The sequence below is a fragment of the Haliotis cracherodii genome, unplaced genomic scaffold (assembly GCF_022045235.1).
Source record: "Haliotis cracherodii isolate W230 unplaced genomic scaffold, xgHalCrac1.p SCAF_3, whole genome shotgun sequence".
Classification (NCBI taxonomy): domain Eukaryota; kingdom Metazoa; phylum Mollusca; class Gastropoda; order Lepetellida; family Haliotidae; genus Haliotis; species Haliotis cracherodii.
This window is the reverse complement of record NW_027266286.1, coordinates 48,120,238-48,146,003: the sequence shown is the minus strand read 5'-3', so window position 1 is coordinate 48,146,003 and position 25,766 is coordinate 48,120,238. Positions and strand designations below refer to the sequence as shown.

At 41.5% G+C, this 25,766-nt stretch overlaps 1 protein-coding gene across 1 annotated transcript; it reads left to right on the top strand.

Annotated features, from left to right (window-relative positions):
- The first annotated feature begins 19,417 nt into the window (after window positions 1–19,417).
- On the top strand, window positions 19,418–23,222 carry LOC139474334 (uncharacterized). Its single transcript, XM_071257310.1, has 4 exons — window positions 19,418–19,527; window positions 21,158–21,278; window positions 21,971–22,089; window positions 23,054–23,222. The coding sequence occupies exons 1-4, from the start codon at window positions 19,491–19,493 to the stop codon at window positions 23,131–23,133; spliced, it is 357 nt and encodes a 118-aa protein (XP_071113411.1). The 5' UTR covers window positions 19,418–19,490; the 3' UTR covers window positions 23,134–23,222.
- Window positions 23,223–25,766: the final 2,544 nt, after the last annotated feature.

The following is a 25,766-nucleotide window of genomic DNA, read 5'->3' as shown; positions in this document are numbered from 1 at the left end:
GAATAAGATTTAATGCAAAGTTATGTTTTTTACCAAATCTGAAACAATCTCGGTTTGCAAAAGATAAAAGACTCATGTAAGTGTTCAAATGGTTTAATTTGCCATACTGACTTCAGAAAATGCGTGATTTCATTAAAAAAGACTTGAACATGTCAAAATGTCAATTTACAAATCAATAGCGTGTGTGTCCACCTCTGGTTGCGATGCGAGCAACACATCTTCGTCTCATGGAATGGACCAGGCGTCGCACAAAGTCCTGTGGGATATCTGTCCATATCTACTGGAGCACGTTTCGAAGTTCCTGGAGTGTCTGTGGAACACGTGGTTGACGTCGTAGGCGCCGATCCATCTCATCCCACATGTGCTCGATTGATGAGAGATCAGGGGAGCGAGCCGGCCAGGGGATGACATTCACGTGGTTTTGTTGAAGAGAATCCTGAACAAGTCGAGCAATATGAGGTGGGGCGTTGTCATGTTGAAAGGTAATGCCTGGGCTATGACGACGCAAAAACGGTAGAACAACAGGGCCGATGATCTCGTCGCGGTAGCGCTGTCCACTGAGATTTCCCTCTACCACTATCAAACGGGTCCTCTAGTTTGCTGTAATCCCACGCTGCCGCCCCAGAACCGATCTTCTTCCATGACACAATGATTGGCGTAACGTTCACCTCGACGTCGGTACACTCGAATCCGTCCATCACTGTTGCTGAGGTGAAAACGAGACCCGTCAGTGAGTAGAACGAGTCCCCGCTGCATGGCTGTCCAGCGTAGACGCTGTCTGCACCACTGTAGATGTGCTTGACGGTGGTTTCCTGTCAAAATGGGACGTCTGCCGGGTCTTCTGGCGACAACCCCTGCACATCTGAGGCGGCGACGTACGGTTTGTGAAGATATTCGTCGAGTGAGTGAGTGAGTATGGTTTTACGCCGCTTTTAGCAATATTCCAGCAATATCACGGCGGGGGACACCAGAAATCGGCTTCACAAATTGTACCCATGTCGGGAATCGAAACCAGGTCTTCGGCGTGACGAGCGAACGCTTTAACCACTAGGCTACCCGGTCGCCCCGGGATATTCGTCGAAGACCAGGGATGCTTTTTGCAGTCACTGTGGCTGGCTGGAATCGATTTCGTAAGTGTGTTGTTCGAATCCAGTTGTCTTGTCGATCGTTGGTTACGCGTGGCCTGCCACTCCGAGGATGGTCTCTGACTGCATTCGTCTGTTGCCAACGTTGCCATAAACACCAAATGATATTTTCTGTGGACGTTAAATTGTCTTGCAACATCACGTTGACTCGATCCTGCTTATAGCATACCAATGGCTCGCAGACGCTCATTTTCGGACAGGCGTGGCATTTCGTAATGTTGAATAATTGCGTAATTTTGTTGTTTTTCTGTTTGGTTGTTGTCAGCACGATGCTAAACAATGCATATGGAATCCCGCTAACGCACATGTTTGTATACCCATTCTTGGGTAGTGAAATGCATGGGGCATGCCTAAAAGTCAACTTTTGCATGGAATGCATGCTTTTCTGTTGCAGTTGCGTTTTTTGTGACTTGATTCCATACATGTAATACAATATTGAAAACCTAACTTAACTTGCTTGAAAAATAGACTAAAATTTTGGTCTCACAGGGACTTTTGTTGTTGGGTATATGAGCAAGTATTTACTTCAGCCCCATAGATCAATGACGTTTCTCAACATTTCAAACGGGCAAATAGTAATTACACGACTTGAAACCTGTACCTAGGGACGGATCTACCTTTTGTCAATAGTAGTTTCCCTCCAGAACCCGCTTGTTGAATAATATGTATTTCAATAACGTTCCTTGAACCATATTAAGAATCACAATTGGTTTACAATATAATTCAATGGTAGTATTGAATTGCTACTTTATATACTATTAGCATTTTCACGCGCTGACAATATAGAAGTGGGTGACTCGGTAAAGTAGGTACCATGCGTCAGTGACATTCAATTAGAGGACACCAGGTATTAACGTCGCTGTATATACAACCGGGAGTACACAGAGACGGAGATTGGAAGAGGCAGAAAGAGTGAGTGAGTGACCTAGTTGGGTTTAACGCCGCTTTTAACATTATTACAGTTATATCACGGCGTGTCAGCTTAATGTGGGAGGAAAGCCCCAAATGATGCAGGTCTCAGACGTTTTCCACTTCGGTGAAACCCACGAGCACGGGTATGGTGCTGACAAACCTAGAAACATAATCGGGGCGAACCGGGATTCGAACCCACAATCATAGGTTTCTGGCGTGCCCAAGGGACGCAAGTCTGCACAGCAAATCGCGGCGCCTTAGACGACTGGGCCGTGCCCCAAGAGGCAGAAAAAGATAGATCTAGAGAGAGAAAGGGATATGTAAAACGAATACGAGATATCGGTTTGGCCATATGAAAGGAATATGTGGTTAGAAAGAGAGAAAGATAATGATAGAGCAAATGGGAGAGATAGAAAGAGAGACGCACAGAGTAAGGACGATACATGCACAGTTAAGGAGGGGGAGAAAACATGTTGAGAGAGGAGAGAGAGAGAGAGAGAGAGAGAGAGAGGGAGCAAAAGAGGAGAGAGGGAGAGAGGAGGAGTCAGAGAGCGAGGAGGGAGACGCGTCGTGAGAGAGTGAGAGATAGACATTAGATACATGTAGGGAGGAGAGAGACAGAGGGAGGGGAGGGGGAGATTTATATATATGAATATATATACCAGATAATAGTAGGTAGTGTGAAAATGAAAGAGATGGAGGATTGAAGGTGGAGGAGAAAGATTGAAGAAATAGAGGCTGACAGTGAGGAGAGACGGAGTCACCGAGAAAGGAAGGGAAATACATATAGAGAGAGATAGACAAAGAGATATATACCCGATAGATAGAGAGACACAGAGAGAGGAATGGCGAGTATCAATCCAGACTTAATGCCCACTCAGACACAGTCTACTGACTCCGAACCAACCAGTCCTTGTTTTAGCAGGGTAAAAACAAGTACCATCTTTTAGCGTAATCTAATTTAACACGGCCGATGATCGAACTAGTGACCTTCTGCTCTCCGGGCAGACGCTCTATCCACTAGACCACGGAGCCAGTTCCAGTTAGATTGCGATAGATCACTTAATACATTATGTCTGTGAGCTAATATGTATTCTTTGCCACCCCGATGATATCGAAATTACGTATGACATCATTACACCTGACTGTTGAAGCTCACCTGGATAATAACCACGTGACCAAAGCTCAGTGAGGATGTGTCTCGCTAAATGCGCACTTCGCCTTTTTGGTCTTCACTGTATGTAATATATCTGAACGGCAGAATGGCTTGTCTTCACTAGATAAGTATTAGCACACATACAGCTATCTTCGATAATTAACCTAGATCTACACTGAAAACACAGCATGTTTATCTCCTAAATCATTCATTCATTTAAGTCACCGAGATTTGAATATGTAATTGTTGTAATCTTTCATGGAATACATTTTTGTAATGAACTTTTTATTGATTACATTTACATGTGCCATATATCTATTAAACCCCGGGGGCAAGTCATGACATGCAGGTTTTGATTCTGTGTTATTTCGTTTCTTCCTCCGTCGTAATATTTGAATTCTCAAATACTGACGTACAACGCGGCCTCACACAACCCGCTCACTCATGGTGAAATCACCACCCCAGCGTCACCAAATACCCTGCTTCCACCATAGGGTTGACTAACTTATATCAAATAACACCCAACCCAATAACAAAAAATTCAATCAGTCGTATGTACTCTTTTCTTGGCTACCAGAGTTGTTTATAGAAACGAAGGAATAACAGTCATTCACTGTTCAAACACCCATACTACCAAAGTCCGTGATCATTCAGTAAAACGCATAATGGATCTATACGTTCAATTATATTGATCTGTACCAGTTGGGCACTGGTCTAAAAGGGCGGCTTAGCCTCTTTCGACAATTGAACACATCTGATTGGTTGACTTCAGGAGCGGTCAACTGACCTCCTTTTGTGTATTGTTTGTTATAAGGGCGTAAAGGGACCAAGTTACTGGGTCAGACGTATAAAGCTGTACCAAGGGTGTCCATGTCACTATCACAGAACCAACCAGCCATGCACCGTCTACTCCTGGCCTCTGTGTTGCTGCTCAGTAAGTACATCTGTTATTTGGGGCAGTCGGGTAGCCTAGTGGTTAAAGCGTTCGCTCGTCACGCCGAAACCCTGGGTGCGAATCCCGACATGGGTACAATGTGTGAAGCCCATTTCTGGTGTCCCCCGCCGTGATATTGCTGGAATATTGCTAAAAGCGGCGTAAAACCATACTCACTCACTCATTGTTATTTGGATACCCGTGAAGGTCCGGGCCAGTAGAGGTCTTCGAGAACCCATGCTTGTTATAAACGGCGACTATGTGACCTTAGACCAAATAATTCTAACGGAATATACTGCAGTGGGACAGCCAACCATCTAAGATAACGGTACCCTATTTGCATATACAGTTAAATCGATGTAGTGAAATAGGGTTTAACGTTGCGTTAAGAGCATTGCAATGGCACCACGACGTCCATGTCAGTGTGTGTGTGCGGCTGCTTAGTACTATAGTCCTCGCCACTTGAGTGAGTGAGTATGGTTTTACGCCGCTTTTAGCAATATTCCAGCAATATCACGGCGGGGGTCACCAGAAATGGGCTTCACACATTGTACCCATGTCGGGAATCGAACCCGGGTCTTCGGCGTGACGAGCGAACGCTTTAACCACTAGGCTACCCAACCAACCCCTCGCCACTTGAAATAGGATCACGAAATATCGCGAATATTAATAAACGAAGACAGCTGTAAGTGCCAATATCGACAAAGTGAAAACATGCCATTTCCGATCAGGAATAAATTACTTACAGGTACAGTAATGACAAACATTGCAAAGTGCGTATTTTAAGAAATATCCATTTGCAAGCGATAATTATCCGTGAAGATCCGGGGTAGAATTGGTCTTCAGCTACCCATAGTTGCTGTAAACGGCGACTATGATTGTCATAGGAGGCGACTAACGGGATGCATGTCGTCGTATTTCAATTGCTTGGGTCGGGGCTCATGATGTCAATCCTTGGATTGTCCAGACTCGATTTGTACTAACCGCCGTCGTATTGCTCGAATATTGCGGCGTTAAACATACAAACAAACAATCAAACAAACAAACTGTAAGCGATAACCATCATCGTTGCCTTTGGGTCACTTGGATACAATCCAGGTGAGAATCGGCTGTCAGGCGACTTAATTTAACAGCGTATAAACAGTTTGTACATTAACAGCGCGGACTGAAAGAAAATAAACGGGCAGATATATAATATTTAAAGCGCCCTCGGCCTTGTTCGAAATGCGATTTCTTGTGTTCCCCGCCATGAAATTGCTTGAATATTGCTAAGGCGGCTTAAAACCATACTCACTCACTAGTTTGAGGTGTACACATCCACTCCACCAAGAGGGCGGTTTGTGTAGATGTGATATCTTACAGGTAGTTGTATTACGTTTCTTGTAATACCTGTACATACACCTACAAGTATATTCGTTAATGGTAGGTTAAAAAAATCCTTTTGCCCGTCAGGCAGGAGTGAGTGAGTTGGGTTTAACGCCGCTTTTAACACTAATACAGTTATATCACGGCGTGTCAGCTTAATATGGGAGGATAGCACGAAATGATGCAGGTCTCAGACGTTTACCACTTCGGTGAAACCCACGAGCACGGGTATGGTGCTGACAAACCTAGAAACATAATCGGGGCGAACTGGGATTCGAACCCACAATCATAGGTTTCTGGCGTGCCCAAGGGACGCAACCTTGCACAGCGAATCGCGGCGCCTTCGACGACTGGGCCACCCGTGCCCCCTTCGTCTGACAGGAACTGTGTATACGTTAGGTGAAAGGTTCATATGAGGAGGCTACTTTCGTGGTCTGGTGTCCGAGTGTCACATCGGGGAGCGGAAGATCGTGGACTCGATCCCCGGTCGCGTCATACCAAAAAACGGCAACAGATCGTACTTGTTGTTACCCTTCCTGGCGCCCGGTATTCAGGGCTTAAAACAAGGACTCATTCTCTAGGAGTCGGTGTACAGTCACTCACCACTGTGGCCTGTTTACCATACAGTCACGCATCACCATGGCCTGTTTACCATACAGTCACATACCACCGTCACATGTTTACCATACAGTCACTTACCACCGTCACCTGTCTACCATACAGAACTCACCACTGTGGCCTGTTTACCATACAGTCACGCATCACCGTGGCCTGTTTACCATACAGTCACACACCAAAGTCACCTGTCTACTATACAGTCACTCACCACTGTCACCTGTTTATCATACAGCCACTTACCACTGTCACCTGTTTACCATGCAGTTACTTACCACCGTCACCTGTTTACCATACAGTCACTCACCACTGTGGCCTGTTTAACATACAGTTTCTCACCACAGTCACCTGTTTACCATACAGTCACTCACCACTGTGGCCTGTTTAACATACAGTTTCTCACCACAGTCACCTGTTTACCATACAGTCACTCACCACCGTGGCCTGTTTAACATACAGCCACTTACCACTGTCACCTGTTTACCATGCAGTTACTCACCACCGTCACCTATTTACCATGCAGTTACTCACCACCGTGGCCTGTTTAACATACAGCCACTTACCACTGTCACCTGTTTACCATGCAGTTACTCACCACCGTCACCTATTTACCATACAGTCACTCACCACTGTGGCCTGTTTAACATACAGTTTCTCACCACAGTCACCTGTTTACCATACAGACACTTACCACCGTCACCCGTTTACCAAACAGTCACTTACCACCGTCACCTGTTTACCATACAGTCACTTACCACCGTCACCTGTTTACCATACAGTTACTTACCACCGTCACCTGTTTACAATACAGGGACTAAAACAAGGACTGGTCGGCTAGGAGTCATAATACTGTGTCTGAGTGGGATATCCATGTTAAACTGCGGCATGGTATCTCAGTTGGCTAGCACTATAAACTCGGCATTAGTCCGTACTTGTACAAGCAGCCACACACACTCACACATGCACGTCGCTATTTAAGTGCAATAATATTGAACGCGACGTCAAACACATTTGACCTCACCTCAACTCCTGTAAATGTGTTACGAGTGATCGAACCATCAATGTATGCAAATGGCACTGACACGACAACATACAACGGCAATCACCAGACGTACCTAGAAGGGAGAATTTCGCGTTGTTGTCCAAAAGCAAAACCAACCAAAACACCACAAAAATAACCAAAGCGAAATTATGCCTCAATGCATAAACGTGACTGTTTCACCAAACGCTGCATTGATACGCTTTAAAGATTATTTTTGTTGGTTACCAAAAAGCGACAACGTGACAACCTTTTCAGGGTCATTGTGAGTCGCCTTTGTCGTCCCCTCTGAAGATGTTTTCAAACAGCGTTCAATTGCCTCGCTTTCATTCATTTTTAATATATTTCCAACCACGACATTGCTACAACGCGACATTTCATCAAAATGTCACGATCGAGTTTATTTATTGCTGTATGTGTCTAACATATACTCTTAAAAAAAGAATACTAGTTAATTTATTGTGTCTAATAAAGTCGATATATTTCATTTTATATCATAGAAACATGTTGTCGACGTACAACGGCATTGAAAACTGTTCATTGTCATATCACATAAGGCCACAAGGTTGCGCTGAACTCAGTATCTCGTGTGACCGGCCCGGGCAGCACAATCACGGTTCTGCATCTCCTTGGCAGTGACTGGATAAGTGTACGAATTCTGTCCTGCGGAATTCTGCGCCATTCTGCTTGTAACGCGTTGGCCAGTTGTAGTGTCTTATGCGTGTTCTGACGTTGACGTACACGTCGACCGAGTTCATCCCTTGTAGCATTTTCGCGATGTGGCGCTGTGGTTAATTGTCAATTCTGGCTTGGTTTTGTACGCGTGACAACGCGATTGTGTCTCTTTTGGGATTCCATACGTTGATGTGTGGTCGGACATATCCATAAGTAATTAAAACAACACATAATCCTGCGTATATCCTTACAAGTAAAATAGAATGATGTTGTTTCGTAGAAGATGTGTTCTCTACTTACAGAGATGTGTATTTCTTACTTGCAGGCCTCCTCGGAACGGCTAACAGCGCTGCATGTGATCTAACGACCTGTGTTGGCAGTATCACGAACATTCAAGCTTACTGCACGTATGTATCAATGCTGATGTTTTATAGCGAAGCGCTCGTTGGTACCACTCATTTATGCCACCCATCTCGGCCAGCCACCGGTGTCACGTACATGTATCTATACCTCTTATGTGTGCCACTTGTCTGTGCAGTTCGCCTTTGCCACTAAATCTTGCAAGTTCATCATCTCTTCCCTGAGCCATGCGCCTATTCCATTTATCTATGCCACTTATCTGTGCCGCTTATCTCCACAGCAGTTCATTATGCATATGTACGCATGATAAGGTTTAACAAAACTATTGTTGACTGGAGAAACGCTTGGTACGGCAACCAAGTCTTATTATTCTCCGTCCTATAGCGAGTGAGAAGTGCAGGTAAATAACTCTGGCCTCGCCTTTGTGATACTTTGTGACTCTCGGTTACCGACTTCAATGCCATACACATTAACTGGGGCGCCTTATGTGTACTGTCATTGACAACTGTGGCCTGTTTACTGCACAACCACTGATCACTATGACCTGTACTGTGCAATATCACTGACCGACTGACCGTACACTCGCTGACCATGGTGAATCTTATACCATACAGTCACTTACCACCGTGGCCTGTCTACCATACAGTCACTTACCACCGTGGACAGTTTACCACACAGTCACTTACCACCGTGACCTGTCTACCATACAGTCACTTACCGCCGTGGCCAGTTTACCATACAGTCACTTACCACCGTGGCCAGTTTACCACACAGTCACTTACCACCGTGGCCTGTTTACCATACAGTCACTTACCACCGTGGCCTGTTAACCATACAGTCACTTACCACCGTGGCCAGTTTACCATACAGTCACTTACCACCGTGGCCAGTTTACCACACAGTCACTTACCAATGGGCCTGTTTACCATACAGACACTTACCACCGTGGCCTGTTTACCATACAGTCACTCACCACCGTGGCATATACCATACAGTGACTTACCACCGTGGCTTGTTTACCATACAGTCACTTACCACCGTGGCCTGTTTAACATACAGTCACTTACCACTGGGCATGTTTAACATACAGTCACTTACCACCGTGGCCTGTTTACCATACAGTCACTTACCACCGTGGCCTGATTACCATAAAGTCACTTACCACCGTGGCCAGTTTACCATACAGTCACTTACCACCGACCGTGGCCTGTTTACCATAAAGTAACTTACCACCGTGGCCATTTTACCATACAGTCACTTACCACTGTCACCTTTTTACCATACAGTCACTTACCATTGTGGCCAGATAACCATACAGTCACTTACCACCGAGGCCTGTTTACCATACAGTCACTTACCCCCGTCACCTGTTTACCATACAGTCACTTACCACCGTCACCTCTTTACCATACAGGCACTTACCACCATCACCTGTTTACCATACAGTCACTTACCACCGTCTCCGGTGTATTGTAGACACTTATCGCCATGAAATGTATAATAATATTTTCTTAAATCTTTGTTTACGTAACGTATACGTGACGTCCCACTGAGGAACATGAAGGACAACTACGTGGAACATGCCAGTGTAATAAACACTGTCATGTATATCAAGTTATCCCTCACCACCTCAAGCACTCGCTGAACATTATTTTCATTCTTTAGATGCCTCACGAGTGAGATAGCCTCATGCACGGGCGACAGCACGACTCTGCAGGGAGCCGTCAACACCTATGGTTGCGACGGTAGGTACCACATTTCCACATCAAGGTAGCCTATTATATTATATAAGGGCTTGGTGTATCGATGCTACAAACCAATCCAATGGTCCTATAAATATGCAAATTAGGTTGCCTAGCTGGAACTACTTTCAAGCTCTATATTAATACGGTGCCTTCTTTCTTCCTAAACTAGTACCAATACGCTTAGCTGGGGGATAGCTAATGTCCGAAACATGGCGAAAAACATGGCTGCTAGTCATTTGGCACTTTATGATAAACCTGGGCGGTTCACCCAAAAATGTGTTCTTACACGGTTCCTAAAGCTATTTCATTGAGTGAATTTATGTTAGTTTACGAATAACATTATATGATAAAGACGTTATATTAACCGTGTTTTCCCGTACAATAAATATATAAGTTATATTAAGATTTCTTTTAAATTACTTTACGCCTGAGACTCGCTTAATACAATTTGGATTCGTAATACATATATATACCGTACGGAAGCACACTCGGCTAATAATCTCTATATACCCCTGAAACATTACACCCCACGCTGTGTTATCTTCATTAGAAAACCTTTCTATAGTCATAACAAATCCATTGTACGATTCCGAGTTATCACGTGTATGTGAGCGTGAATCACTTATCAAACAGTGTGTACCTTATACTTGAGAACGACACCTGGTACAACACTGGCGAAAAAACACGCAGTCTGTATGTTCTACTGGATGGATACAAATACTGCTTCACATCATGTGATGCAAGGAAGCAGAGGAAGCATATGTCTTTGTTTTCAAATTAATGTTGCATATTTTCACGTTACATATCATTTGAAACTTGTTTGTTTTGTTTCTTTCAGGATGTCGTTTGTTCACATCGCTGCCGCTTATAATAGGCTCCTTTTTGCTGCTTCTCTTCGCGCGTTACTGATAGCTGGCATATCGCCCATTATAGCTAAAATGGATAGAATTATCATTAAGCCACCCGCATGTTATAAAAAATGAGCGCGCCACTGTAACTTGATAATGCCCTCATATTGCTTGACGACGGGCCATTATCACGCCCGTTGTTAGGTGACGTCATGGGATAGGATCAGTGACGTCACGTTCAATAGTGACGTCATCTGGTTTGTTCTATGACGTTTTTATATTTGTAAAAGTTGGTCAGTGACATTTGTGTTGATTGCAGTAAATGTTTCAAAACCGATATTATTGTTTCTTTTCATCTGATGATAAACAAAAACCATCCATTTTAGCTATAATAACGGTAACGCTATTTTTCAGGGCATTATCATTTGCAGAACCATTCGGTCTTTTCAACTCCTTCGTCGGGCAGTTAATGGAAGACTTCGGGCTTCTGCAAATGATAATGCCCTGAAAAATAGCGTTACCCTTATATTACCCTGCATAATATTTACCTACGCCCAGCCAACATTTTATGACCTACAACAAGAACCACGCAGTTCCCAGGTGGTAACATAGCTAACACCTACATATTGTTGGATTGGTGAATGTTTGAAAGTTTTATTAATGTTTGAATAAAATATTATTATCTTAACCATTGTTTCGTGTTTGAATTAGAAGAGGTTAAAGTGTGGACACGCTGATATTTGCGTAAGTATGCCACGGGCCTATTTTATATATATAATGGATAGGTTTCTCGGCAGGATAAAAAAAACGATATCCGTTGGGGTCATATGCGGATAGAGATGCAAACATCCAAAGTAGGGACTACTGTCAATGTTTTCAAACAAACATGGCGTCACACTTGTCATTTGCCGATCGAGTTAATTCTGATCAACGGCAATCCCGGTAAACCGCTTGGATAATTGCTAAAATTATCGAGAGATATGATATCCTGAATACCAGTCACTGTGTCTAACTGTGACTGTGAGGCATTTTACAAGTTTTGGCAACTTTGGAGATATAAATTGCGAAACAATTTAGCGAGGACACAAGAGATGCGGGATCAGTTTTCATATCTGTGCTTGTAGACAGGTCTCTGCGGTTTGGAACCTTTTTCCCAACAGTTGGATTTGGCAGAATTGTGTACGAATTCTTACCTTGTTTCGTTTTGTCGTTGTGTGTACATCTGACGGCACTTCGTAACGTTATGGTAGGACAGGCAGACTCTAAACAAACGTGATGTCTCATAGATTAGGGTTAGAGTAGCTTCCCTTTGATAAAGGCAGTTACTCGAGCGGACAGACCGATGCATTGCCGCGAAAGGTAAGTAGAAACAATTTGTATGGGCAACTGTTCTTTTGCCTATATGTAGTTGCGCTAGTGTATATGAAACAAGTTTCAGATGGAACTATATGTTGATTTTCGTCACTGTCCGACGGACACGTCATGCACTTACCTTCTAACGTAATATATATTTATGCGCACATTCAAGGAAAACTAGCAATGTTTAGGTAATGTTTGTGAGAGTTGGGAAGAGTTTTTTCGAGCACAGAATTGAAGAATGACATTATATGTTGAAGAGTTTATCACCCTTGTGTGTTTGGGGATGGTAAATATCCTGTTTTAGGATAGCCAAGACTCGCTAAATACAATGGATATTGACCATCCCCAAACACACTCATGTGATAACCTCTGTTTAAGCGTGAATGAAACAATACAACAGGATACAGGGTAACAAGATAACGGAATCTACACAGTCATCATGACCAATGGGCCGAATTGAGATGACAGTTCAGTTCAGTTCAGTTCATCCTCCGTGGCTAAAACCAACGTGAGGCGTGAGCTCCAGTCCATCATGTGTCATTATACACTGCTTTATAATTAATGAAGTCACGTGCGTCACGTGATCGGATTGCGATTACCCACACACTGGTGTAAGGGAGGCAAATCCACTGAACTGTGGTCGGGTGCCTAACCTCCCACTTGGACAGTTTGATTCACACTGGCTACACAAATTAGATTATAGACACAATATATTATAAGCTACAGTATATCTTTGAAGCGACAAATGTATGGCTACAATATATAGGTATAATATAGGTACAGTATAAACAGCATGTCTAACAATAAAAAGTTTCTTTAATAAACGGTAAGGATAGAAACTTAGCAAGATTATTAATAAACTTTTATTCATGAACAACATTTTTAGGTTAGTTAGTAGCATATATTACTTAGAAATCTGGTAACAATTGTCTTCTCATATGATCACAAAACGAACACCCTGTTCCTTGAACACGATGTGAGGTGAGGTGAAATTGGGTTTAACGTCGCGTCCAAGAATATTGCACTTTTATAGCGACGTGCATGCACGTGTATGTGTGTGTGTGGCTGCTTGAACTAGTCCGGACTGATGCCGATTTATAGTGCTAGCTCACTGAGATACCATGCCGCAGTTTAACATGAATACCCAACTCAGACACAGTATACTGACTCCGAACCGACCAGTCCTTGTTTTAGCCCCTTAATGCCGAGCGCCAGACAGGGTAACAACAAGTACAATCTTTTAACGTCTTTTTGTATGACGCGGCCCGGGATCGAACCCCGGACCTTCCGCTCTCCGGGCGGACGCTCTACCACAAGACCACGGAGGCGGTCTCTTGAACACGAATAATGCTGGGTGTAATCGTTCAATTTCGGAATCCATGTTGGTTATAGATAACAATACGCCACTGTTTAAACACACTAAGGAAAACATTAACGTTTCCATAAATCAGATTCATAAAAGCCAAATTTGTACTCGTTAACGGTGATCTTCCGTTCAATGTCCAACAATTAGCTCAGTCAACAGCTAGAAAAAAACACACAATAACCATGTGATCACCTATCCGCCTTCAATACCATGTCTGTATAGAGCATATCAGTCTGTCTATGATTAAAAACAAACGGTCCCAACTTGTAAACAGGAGACTAATGCACACAACATTAATATTGTGTACACCCCTTCGCCATTGAATATTCGGATATAAAAGTGGGGTGGGTGTGGGTGTAGGGTGGGAATGTTGTTGTTGTCATCATTCGGGGGAGGGGTGGGGGCTGAGGTGTTTTTTTTCTTAAATGAGAGCTGAGATGTTTTCTTTCACATTTCAGATGATGACTATGGAGGGGATGGTGAATCATTCTCACCATCTACTTTAACATAATCTAACTGTACAGACGCAGGTGATTTTAAAACAATCCAGGGATTTTAGTGTAAAAAGTAATTGATTGATTTATGGCCCTATCTAGAAGTTTGTTGAGACTATCCAGCCATCAGCGCGTGGCGATAATGCGAGAAAGCGTTATCCTCTCTCGGTCACCATACTCACGTGGGGCATCAACCTATCTTAGAGTGACCAGATAATGCATCAACTGATAGCCTAGCCTACAATGTTATGTGGCAATATGTGAAGCAAGGTGAGATGGGGTTGAACGTCGCGTCCAAGATTATTTCATTCATATAGCGACGTGCATGCCCGTGTGTGTCTGCTTCTACAAGTCAGGACAAATACCGATTTTATACTGCAGGCCCACTGACATTATGATGCCATGCCGCATTTTAACATAAATACCTCACTGTCCTTGTTTTAGCCCCTTAATGACGACTCCGGGCATGGTAAAAACAAGTATCATCTTTAACATCTTTTGCTATGACGCGGACGTGATAGAACCCCCGACCTTCCGCTGTCCGGGCAGACGATTTACCACTACACCACGGAAGCGGTACTGTGGGAATATGGGTGGTGGTATAGCCTAGTGGTTAAAGCGTTCGCTCGTCACGCCGAAGACCCGGGTTCGATTCCCCACAAGGGTACCACGCCGAAGACCTGGGTTCGATTCCCCACAAGGGTACAATGTGTGAAGCCCATTTATGGTGTCCCCAGCTGTGATATTGCTGGAACATTGCTAAAAGCGGCGTAAAACCATACTCACACAGTACTGTGGAAATGTGTAATATTTTATGCTTCAGTGATTTTAACTATTCCATGTCCCAGTCCCTATCAGTTTTTTTTATGTTGCGGTTCTACTGTGTTCTTTTTTTAATTTGAGCTCCTGGTCTGACACTACATTGACACAGCGATATTTATCAAACTGCTATTTGCAAGTACAAATGCATTGTAGATTTGTACAAGAGAAGTTGCTTATACATACATTATTCTCGTAACGAATACTAACGGAAATTAATATCATCACAGGAGTATTCTATAAACTAATGTTTATTTATACAGCAGACAGACAGGACATATACAAGACAGACAGGTGGACAGACAGAGTTTATTAAAGTAACGAGTGGAACATACAACTGAAGGATAAAGTCGCTTGTAAATCATGAAATATCGTTAACAATCAGACATGTATTGGCTTTTGAGAGGCACTGTTATAACACTGGATAGATCATAATATATGCACCCTAATACACTGCTAATATACACATAGTAGGAGTGAGTGAGTGAGTATGGTTTTACGCCGCTTTTAGCAATATTACAGCAATATCACGGCGGGGGACACCAGAAATGGGCTTCACACATTGTACCCATGTCGGGAATCGAACCCGGGTCTTCGGTGTGACGAGCGAACGCTTCAACCACTAGGCTACCCGACCGCCCCACATAGTAGGAAACTCAAGGAGAGACAATTAGACGAACTGTTGATATCTAAAATGCATCATACTCCAAAAGTGGTGAGACATTATTCTTATTGTACCTTAGATCTTAGTGGAACTACATTTTCATTGAGAATGTAACTTTTGTTTCCACCGCTACACCATTGGCATGACAAGTGCCCTTGCGTGTGTTTGTTTGGGTGTCTGTTGTGTGTCTGTGTGTTTGGGTGTATGTTGTGTGTCTGTTTGTTTGGGTGTCTGTTGTGTGTCTGTGTGTTGGGTGTCTGTTGGGTGTCTTCTGTGTTGACCTGTCTCTGTGTGTAGGGGTAGAAGCTTATATAGCGTAATCTTGAGAAGTAATCCTCAAGATGTCTTGACATGACGGTGCGACGGAACAATTTCTGGAACAATTTTGGAAACCTTCTTTGAGAGGCATTTACAAGTGGGAGTACTAAGGGAGTATAAGACTTATGGGTGAACAACTTCTTTATTACAAATAGAAGCTAATAATAATAAAGAAGTTGTTCATTCATACATTTTATCCTTACCTAATTTTGAAAAGCCGATAGGCCCGTAATCTCGTTCCATGAGGGTCGGATTTATCATTCCAACTGACGCCCAAAACAAACTTTACCAGAGATAAATCACCCATTAAAAACAACATGGAATAAAAAATGTTTATAATAGATAATTATATCCACGTAATCCATACGGGAAATGATTGTGATTCAGATACCAAGGATAAAGTCAGACAGCTGGGGCAGAAAAATCAGTTTGTTTTACCCCACTGACACTAAAGGACGCCTCAGACAGAATACAAGTCACTTTAAAATAAAAGCGTGTACGACCACCCCTTGCCTCGATACACGTATATCCTCTCCATTGCACATACGAGGTTAATCGGCGGATGACGTCACGTGGAATACGTTATCATTCGTCTTTGAGAGCCTGCACCAGCTCTTGTCAGTTGACTGGAAGGCGTGGTCGATCTATAATGACGGTGTTCAATGGGGACATCCCATCACGTCATAACGTGGTTTGGACTGCATATATACAATGGATTCATATATAGTTAAAGGATTAATTTTCACGGCATAAATTATCTGCATGAATAATAATTTTGATTCATTATTTTTATCCAAATACAGTTTGCTAGTTCAATATGTTAGAACACGTGTTCGACATCCTGATGTTACCTCAAACATTCCGTGAATGATACAACAATCTATACCTGATGACCCCTTAGTAAGAATGTTCAATTACTTAATGACAGTTGTAGCGACATAAGTAGATTCTAACACTGTTATCATCTCCACGTGCTGAAGACTGGGGAATATTATGTTGTGCTCAATGTTGATGTATGTAAGCTCCGTTTTGTTTTCTGGCAAATAATAACTAAAGCAAGAATGATGAAATAAAATGTTTACTTTTTGTCTCCAAATGCCATTCCTGAAGACGTTACCATCCTTTGAACATGCAAGATAACATGTTTGCATAGTTTGGATTATGATTATAATTAGTATAAGGAAGAGAGTGAGTGAGTGAGTGAGTGAGTGAGTGAGTGAGTGAGTGAGTGAGTGAGTAAGCGAAGTTCTACGCCACGTTTTGCAATATTTCAGCAATATCACGGCCGTATAATAATAATAATATACCGACACTGGCTACATAATATGCTGTTCAGTAAGTTTAGTGGATCCGAATTAATACATGATCTTTATAATGACATTAAGCTGGTTATTTCTCTTCCTTATGGACATGGATACAATGTGTGAAGCCCATTTCTGGTGTCCCCCGCCGTGATATTGCTGAAATATTGCAAAACGTGGCGTAGAACTTCGCTCACTCACTCACTCACTCACTCACTCACTCACTCTCTTCCTTATACTAATTATAATCATAATCCAAACTATGCAAACATGTTATCTTGTGACGAGGCCATGCACAGAACAAAGACTCGGCATGTTCACTGTTCACGACAAGAAAATTGTATAATATATTCAAACAAGTGTGTCATGCAAAAAGCATACTCCTCTCATCTCAAAGTCTATACACATATTGCCTGATTATAGACACCGACTGTAACACATATAAGTATAATCTATAATATGCAAGAACAAATAACAAAAATAAATGCATATATCTACATGGAATGACTGTGGGGGTTGCATTTGTCATCATCAGAACATTTGATTATAAACTTTCTAAAATCATATTTGCTATATGATAAAAATTATTATCTTGTGTAGAAGTACTGTTAAATGAAAATAAGTATACATAGCTACATCGCTAGCAGGATAGTGTATGGGTTGTTAGGGAAATAACTTGTCAACATAATAATAAATATTGTGTTACTTAACCAAGAAGATACAACTATGATTTACATTTCTCTGTATCATACACATCTTGTGGGGTAGTCAGTATGATGTGTTGTTTGTTGGGACAAACTTCTGTAAAAAAAATTATGAGCATGAGTGATTTCTGTAAGAAATGATGGACCAATGAATTAACACCTCCGATGACTCAAAGCACCTAATGGTGGGACATATTGTATAAGGGGAAGAAAAATATAGGTAAATCTCTTATTCCAAAGGATGATAACTGGTATGTATATTGCAACTGAGTAACTGGTTGCTTGATAGATGCATGGTACATTTTCATTTGGCATCTTTCTAAAAAATATTGTCAGAATAAAAAATAAAAAAATCAGATGTAACTTCAATTTCGATATAAATTTAAAATTTTAAATCAGTTGTTTTATTCTGAACGTAATTTCTTCTTCAATTATTTGTAAAGGCACGAATGTATAAAGGCCTGTCGAGTGTGCCTACATGTATGTGCTGCAAAATTGATGTTAGCGTATCTCTAATTTCTAAATACTAGAGTTGAGGTGAGGTGAAACGTCTGTTATTGCACTTAATGTGACGTGCATGCACGTGTGTGGCTGCTTGTAGAGGTCCGGACTGATGCCGATTTATATTGCTAGCTCACTGAGATACCATGCCGCAGTTTAACATGAATACCCCACTCAGACACAGTATACTGACTCCGAGCCGACCAGTCCTTGTTTTAGCCCCTTAATGCCGAGCGCCAGACAGGGAAGCCACAGGTTAGACCGTCACTTATATCTTTTCAAAAGGAGAGTTATTGCCCTTTGGAATGAAACGATCACCTTTTCTAATGTCAAAGTAGTGCAGTTTTTTTGGAGTAAGTTACTATTCATATTCTTCAACTCATTTTTGGAACAGAATGCATTTTGTACCACATACAGAGTGTAGCCGTGTATATTTCGTGAGTGAGTGGTGTTAAGATGCTTACTTGTTTAAATGAAAATGCTGAAAACCGATTTGTTTCTTTTTAAGATAAATGTCAAAGTAGTGCAGTTTCTTTTGGACGTAAGTTAATATTCATATTCTTCAATTCATTTTTGGAACAGAATGCATCTTTTACCGCACACAGAGTGAATCCGTGTATATTTCGTGAGTGAGTGGTGTTAAGATGCTTACTTGTATAAAAATGCGTGAAACGATGAAAACCGATTTGTTTCTTTTTACGATATTCTAAAATCTGTGTGATAATAATTGTGACTGTGATAATCTGTTTTCGTCACTTCTTGACCTGTTGATTTTGATAAACGACCTAATCTATTTCTGATAAACCTGCGAGGCATATATATACATTTCGGACTGCTTTTATCAGATAGTATTGTCATGTATGTTAGTCACCTAAGATAGGGCCGTAGTGCTAGTTTTCTCAATAATCTTTCACTTCAATTTTACTGCAAAACAAGATTACAAACGTTTGCGCAATACTTCCCTAAAGTTATAAATATCTGCGACATGCGTTGCATTGAACTTCATTCCCATCCTATAATACATGACGCGGTACTTGACAATGCGATGAATATGTATCTCTTATCGGACTCTTCTCATTGGTCGACGCAAAATCTATTTGCATGATATAAGCTTATGCACATACACACGAGCCAAGAAGACACTGGCACATCATCACTAAGCCCTTCACCATGAACAAGTGGATCATTTCTGCGTTTGTAGTTGCAGGTAAGGCATATAAACTAGTCACTTTCGGGCTGCGGTTCATCGTTTCCTATTAACGTAATGAAAGACCTGGTGCAAGTTGACAAGTATTCCCAATATACAATGGTCAAGAAAGGTTCCGTAGCTGAGCCATATTTCGTGTCACATGTTGTCACGAGGCTCTTCCGGGAAGAGTGAGTGAGTGAGTTGTGTTTTACGCCGCTTTTAACAGTATTCCAGTTATATCACGGCGTGTCAGCTTAATGTGGGAGGAAAGACCCAAGTGATGCTTGTCTCAGACGCTTACCACTTCGGTGAAACCCACGAGCACGGGTATGGTGCTGACAAACCTAGAAACATAATCGGGGCGAACCGGGATTCGAACCCACAATCATAGGTTTCTGGCGCACCCAAGGGACGCAATTCTGCACAGCGAATTGCGGCGCCTTCGACGACTGGGCCACCCGTGCCCCCTCCAGGAAGACCATACACGGAACATAGATTCGGCGTGTTCACTGTTCACGACAAGTAATAATTATTGTATATATTCAAACTAGTTTGTCATGAAAGAAGCTAATTCCCCTGATCACATTCCTTTTACATTGTCAAAATTATCATTATTTCTCTAAACTGTGATTACTTTTATAAATTGTCATTCAGAGAACTTGAGTGAGTGAGTGAGTATGGTTTTACGCCGATTTTAGCAATATTCCAGCAATTTCACGGCGGGGGACACCAGAAATGGGCTTCACACATTGTACCCATGTCGGGTCTTCGGCGTGACGAGCGAACGCTTTAACCACTAGGCTACCCGACCGCCCCTCCTCCCTCCCCCCCTCCCCCGAGAACTTGAACAACCATTCCATATTGATATCGTACTTTGGAGCTTGATATGTCTGTAAACAATATATTCGCCTGATTTCTTACACAGTATTTATTCTGTGATCTAGAATAATATTAGGTATCAATAAATTCCCGAAATTAAAATATACAGGTAAAAAAAAATCAGATTTGATACATGTTATTAAACAAACTCCAAAACTTTGTTCCATTACAAAAAGGATGTATGCTATATTTTTGTCCATTTTCAGTTATGTTATAATTAGAATACACTATATTTACTGAATAACATTACATGTTTTTGCCAAATTGTAACCATCACATTGTTCATCCTCTGCTTAATGGAAGCAAGGATAACTCTATATCACTGCTACGGCTTTATTAACCTACACGTGCAGCTGCATAATTTGAATGCTACATCACTAAGACAGATATATGTATCAAACGTATAACAATGCAAATATCGAACGTTTGATATTGGTTAATTTTTAAAAAATAATCATTACGATCATAAAACATACTAGTAACTCATGATATCGATTATGGCTTAGGTTATCGTCCTGGCGAAACCAGGATCCTTATAATATCGACATTTCATTGTCGCGAAATATGGATAACTCGAATATGTCAGTTTCACTCTGAAGCACAACTTTTTTTTACATTAAATCAGTTTGAGCAAGATATGTATTTTCATATTCATCATGTATAATCATGACTATTACCGTTTCACCACAGTAAATATGTTTTGCTGCAACTGAAACGCTTGTTCCTGTTACGAAACGCCTCCTACTAACTGTAATGTTTATCATTGCAGTTTGTGTGGGCAGTGCCAGTGCTGACTGTTCAGTGGACGACCTGTCAGTCATCACTACGTGTGCAACCCAATTTGGAACCGCCTTTACTGCAGCTGGGACGGATAAATCTAAAGCTTGTGCGTAAGTAGTGTTTGTAAATTTCGTAATCCCTTTTTCTTAAAAGATGTCCCATAATTTCAAATGCGTATACATATAAAATGTATACTCTATGTAACGCATGTTATTGAATTACATACATTGATCATATTTGATATTTGATATTTGATCTTTTCTTTGATGCAGTGCCGTTCTGCTATGTACCTCAAGTCTCAAATAACCCAAAACGTGTTGCAAATACGTGTATTTTAGTACTTAATTTGCAACGTTTAGTGGCCATTGTGAATGTTCATCATGATCCACAACCATGATGCTATATGTTGTATTCCGGGGTAGAATAGGTCTTCAGCAACCCATGCTTGCCGTAAAAGGCGACTATGCTTGTCGTAAAGGGCGACTAACGGGATCGGGTGGTCAGGCTCGCTGACTTGGTTGATGCATGTCATAGATCCCAATTGCGTGGATCGATGCTCATGATATTAATCACTGGATTGTCTGGTCCAGACTCGATTATTTACAGACCGCCGTCATATAGCTGGAATATTGCTGAGTGCGGCGTAAAACAACCAACCAACCAACCAACTATATGTTGTAAATTAAATGTTTCTTAAGCGTATTTCCGTCGTCACATCACTTCTCTAGTTAACGGTATGATTCATCAGACACAACGTCCAGTCATGATCAAATTTGCAGCAATGTGTGTACCCATCTTTCAGCGCGTTTGATGCATTCATCACCTGCATCAACAAAGTGAGCAGCGGTTGTAAGAGTGACCCATCATTCAGTCAGGCAGTCAACCAGATAAAGAGTCAAGTGGCAAGTTTCGGATGTTCAAGTAGGTTCTTTATGATTTCTAATTATGCGCATGGTTGATACATTACGACAGTAATAAGCGTGGATAAGAATGCATTCATACTATCCCAATCTTTAGAGAGCACTTGAATACTGACATAATAACTTGAAATGGTGAGGTGAGGTGAAATAGGGTTTAACGTCGTGTCCAAGATTATTGCACTTATATAGCGACGTTCATGCACGTGTATTTGTGTGTGTGGCTGCGTGTACTAGTCCGGACCGATGCCGATTTATAGTGCTAGCTCACTGAGATACAATGCCCGCTCTCCGGGCGGACGCTCTACCACTAGACCACGGAGGCGGTCAACTTGAAATGAAGCTGTAATGAGATGTTATTGCATGACAGGACTTCCACCCTCACCCCATCTAGTCACTAGTAACCTAGTACTGGTGCCCATGACAGCAGTGCCCGAATATCCAGATAGCATCCCGATGGAATAGGATTTTCTGACACATTTGGAAAGCAAGTCATTTGACTATTAGGGTATTTTTAACTTTGAAATTAGCCGTTATGACATATTGTTTGGAATGGGTGTTCTTCACTTATTAGACCGCCTCAGTGGTCTAGTGGTTCGATCCCCGACCGCGTCATACCAAAAGACGTTTAAAGATGGTACTTGTTGTTACTCTGTCTGGCGCTCGGCATTAAGGGGCTAAAACAAGGACTGGTCGGCTAGGAGTTAGTATACTGTGTCTGAGTGGATTATTCATGTTAAACTGCGGCATGGTATCTCAGTGGTCTAGCACTATAAATCGGCATCAGTCCGGACTAGTAAAGCACACACACACACACACACACGCGCGCGCGCTGGTGCATACACGTGCATACACGTCGCTATATAAGTGCAATAATCTTGGACGCGACGTTAAACCCCATTTCACCTCACTTCACCTCTTCACTTATTATTACCTGTTCAATTAATGGAGTTCCTATTATATTTCAGCTTCAGCGGCTGGTTCTGTACAGATGTCGGTGGTTGCTACAATCATGTCTCTTCTCATGGCCTATATCTGCATGAAATAGATTATAACCATTTATTTATATCTACAAACACATACTAGTATTCAAATGTATAGTTTTTGAATGTGAATAAATGCCAATCAATCATTTTATATTGAAGTTCATTATTACTTTGATAGTCATCTGAAATGTGACTTCAGTCTTCAAGCACAGCTCTTTAACAGTGAAAGCATCTCACATCTCACTTCACATCTTGTGTCAGCAGTGTTATTACAATGAGTCGTGAATTTGGTTTTGATTATGTGGAGATTTGTAGTTATGAACTATTTGGTATGCATCTCTTAGAAGTACTAACAGCTTGTGGTTTCGAAAGAAATGTGTTCAATTCTGTTTCCCTTGAATTATTCAACACGTGTCTCTGGCGAACAGCATGTTTATTAACATCAAGTTCATCTCTGATTAGATTGTTTAATCTAACATTGTGATAATCGCATGAACTTTGGGATGGGAACTTAGGGTACAAACACATGACATACAACTACCCTTCTGAACAAACAGATATCTGCCTGGCACAATGACTGTTATTATCTTATTTGATATCCTGATATACGTGTGCATGTAAACTGGTATCAGATTACACATGGATGAATTTTTAGCAGTCATTATTTGTTACTGAACGGCATGTTTTGTCAATAAAGATAAAAAAGAACTCGTTAATTCTTTCATGTTTGCAGAGAGAATCAATTCATTGTCAAAACATGTTTAATTAATTACATAAGTTCATCTTCATAAGAACAAAATAGATCCAAATTAAAATGAAAAGAATAAATTAAGCTAGCAGATGGAATAAGAGATGAAAATTATTAAAGTAGGGTAAAACTGCCGACATATATAAATTTACTGATGCAAACACAGGGTATATGGTTAGACGCTTCAGAATTGCGTGCGTTTGAGTTACGCTGTGACATATATATTCATTTTCCATGGACGTGTTTTCTCGTATAACGCAATATGTCTAAATAAAATTCGTACATAAAAGTAGGCTTGGTTTGTTTTTATACAACCATTATTTACTCATGGATGATACATCCCTTCCCCAGTTTTAGACTAACAATAGACGTTCCTGGAAGACATTATAAAACCCTTCTGGGGTTACACTGAACGGATCAGTCAACACATAGCTAAATCCATGCCCAAATAGCATTTGATTTACATGATATAGATGACACTAGAGTGAGCCCTGAAAAGTTCACTATCCTCAAAAATCAACACTTCCATCTTACACGGTATGTTCAACAGAACATGGCCGCGTTCTCATGTCTTGTATTGCACCATTGCATCACATGTGGTACAGCTATCAGCTATAATTTCTGCTGACAGGACGGTATGTGTCCGTATTACTGATAGACGAAATACGACCTTTGTACAGATAAAGTGTACACGAGTTCATACGGGGTATCGACACGTGGTCATGTTGATCGAGCAAGTAGCTGGATATGGGCACACGCCTTCGCATTTTGACTCCTGAAAGCTTCTAGGGCTTCTGTCCTGCCAAGAGTCAGTCTCCCAGAAATAAAAAGGAAATCCAACTCAAGTGTAGATTAATTTGTGAAGCCTGAAATTAAGTATTGTCATGGGCTCTATTTTATTTTATTTTTTATTTTTACTTTTCATACTTTATTTACTTACATACATGCTGGTATATAGACTTGTTGTTACCCTCCATAGTGCTCGGCATTAACTGGATAAAACAAGGATTGGTCGACTTGGAGTCTGTATAATGTACCTGAGCGGCATATTGATGTTTAACTGCGGCATGGTAACTGAGTATGCTAGCACTATAAAACCGGCATCGGGTCGGACTGATGCAGATTTACAGTGCTAGCCCACTGAGATACCATGCCGCAGTTTGTCATGAATACCCCACTCATACACAGTATACTGAGCCGACCAATCCTTGTTTTAGCCCATCACTAGACCACGGAGGCGGTTCCTATGGAAATGAAATTTAAAAAAGTGTATTTCTTTCATTTTGATTCACCTGGTGGAAGGAAATAAACTGACCAGAAGAATTATGTTCACTCAGGCAGCTTACAGTTTGAATAATACATATACGACGTGCTACATTGCATGGGAAGTACGCGATAAAGATGCAGGCATATAGCTAATCTAGAAACTCAGTCAATGCCAATACTTTATCCTTACAAAATATAGACCTGGCGAATTTTGTGAAAGTAGATATATTTCCTCATTAAAAAAAATCAAAACAAAATGAACAAATATGATCGATTATCCACATTACGAAACATGCTCAAGTCACAGAATGTGACAGACGATTGATTAAAACATGTCCAGATTAAAACACTCACTTCACTTTAAACGCTCCAATTTTAGAGAAACCGAAATGGCGCATTCCTTCAGTCACAGGTATACAGCAGTTGATGGGTACCTGGTAGGGTGAGATGGTTGAGTCGACTGCTCATTGATCCATTGACCGGGGTAAAATATTTTGAGCAAGATTTACAATCTAGATTTAGTGCATCAAAAGCATGCACAATATTATAAGGCTCGACGAAACTGTTGATTGCATGGCATCGTATCTCATTGGGGTGGCTCGATGCTCATGATGTCAATCACTGAATTGTCTGGTTCAGAATGCATTATTTATAGATCGCCGTAAAGCGTTATGTAAATAA

What these genes read in the sequence shown, in the direction of transcription:
- LOC139474334 (XM_071257310.1), top strand. Translation starts at nt 19,491, where the DNA reads ATGAACAAGTGGATCATTTCTGCGTTTGTAGTTGCAG. An exon ending in GATAAATCTAAAGCTTGTGC is followed by an intron (nt 21,279 to 21,970) that starts GTAAGTAGTGTT and finishes CCCATCTTTCAG; the next exon opens with CGCGTTTGATGCATTCATCA. An exon ending in GGCAAGTTTCGGATGTTCAA is followed by an intron (nt 22,090 to 23,053) that starts GTAGGTTCTTTA and finishes ATTATATTTCAG; the next exon opens with CTTCAGCGGCTGGTTCTGTA.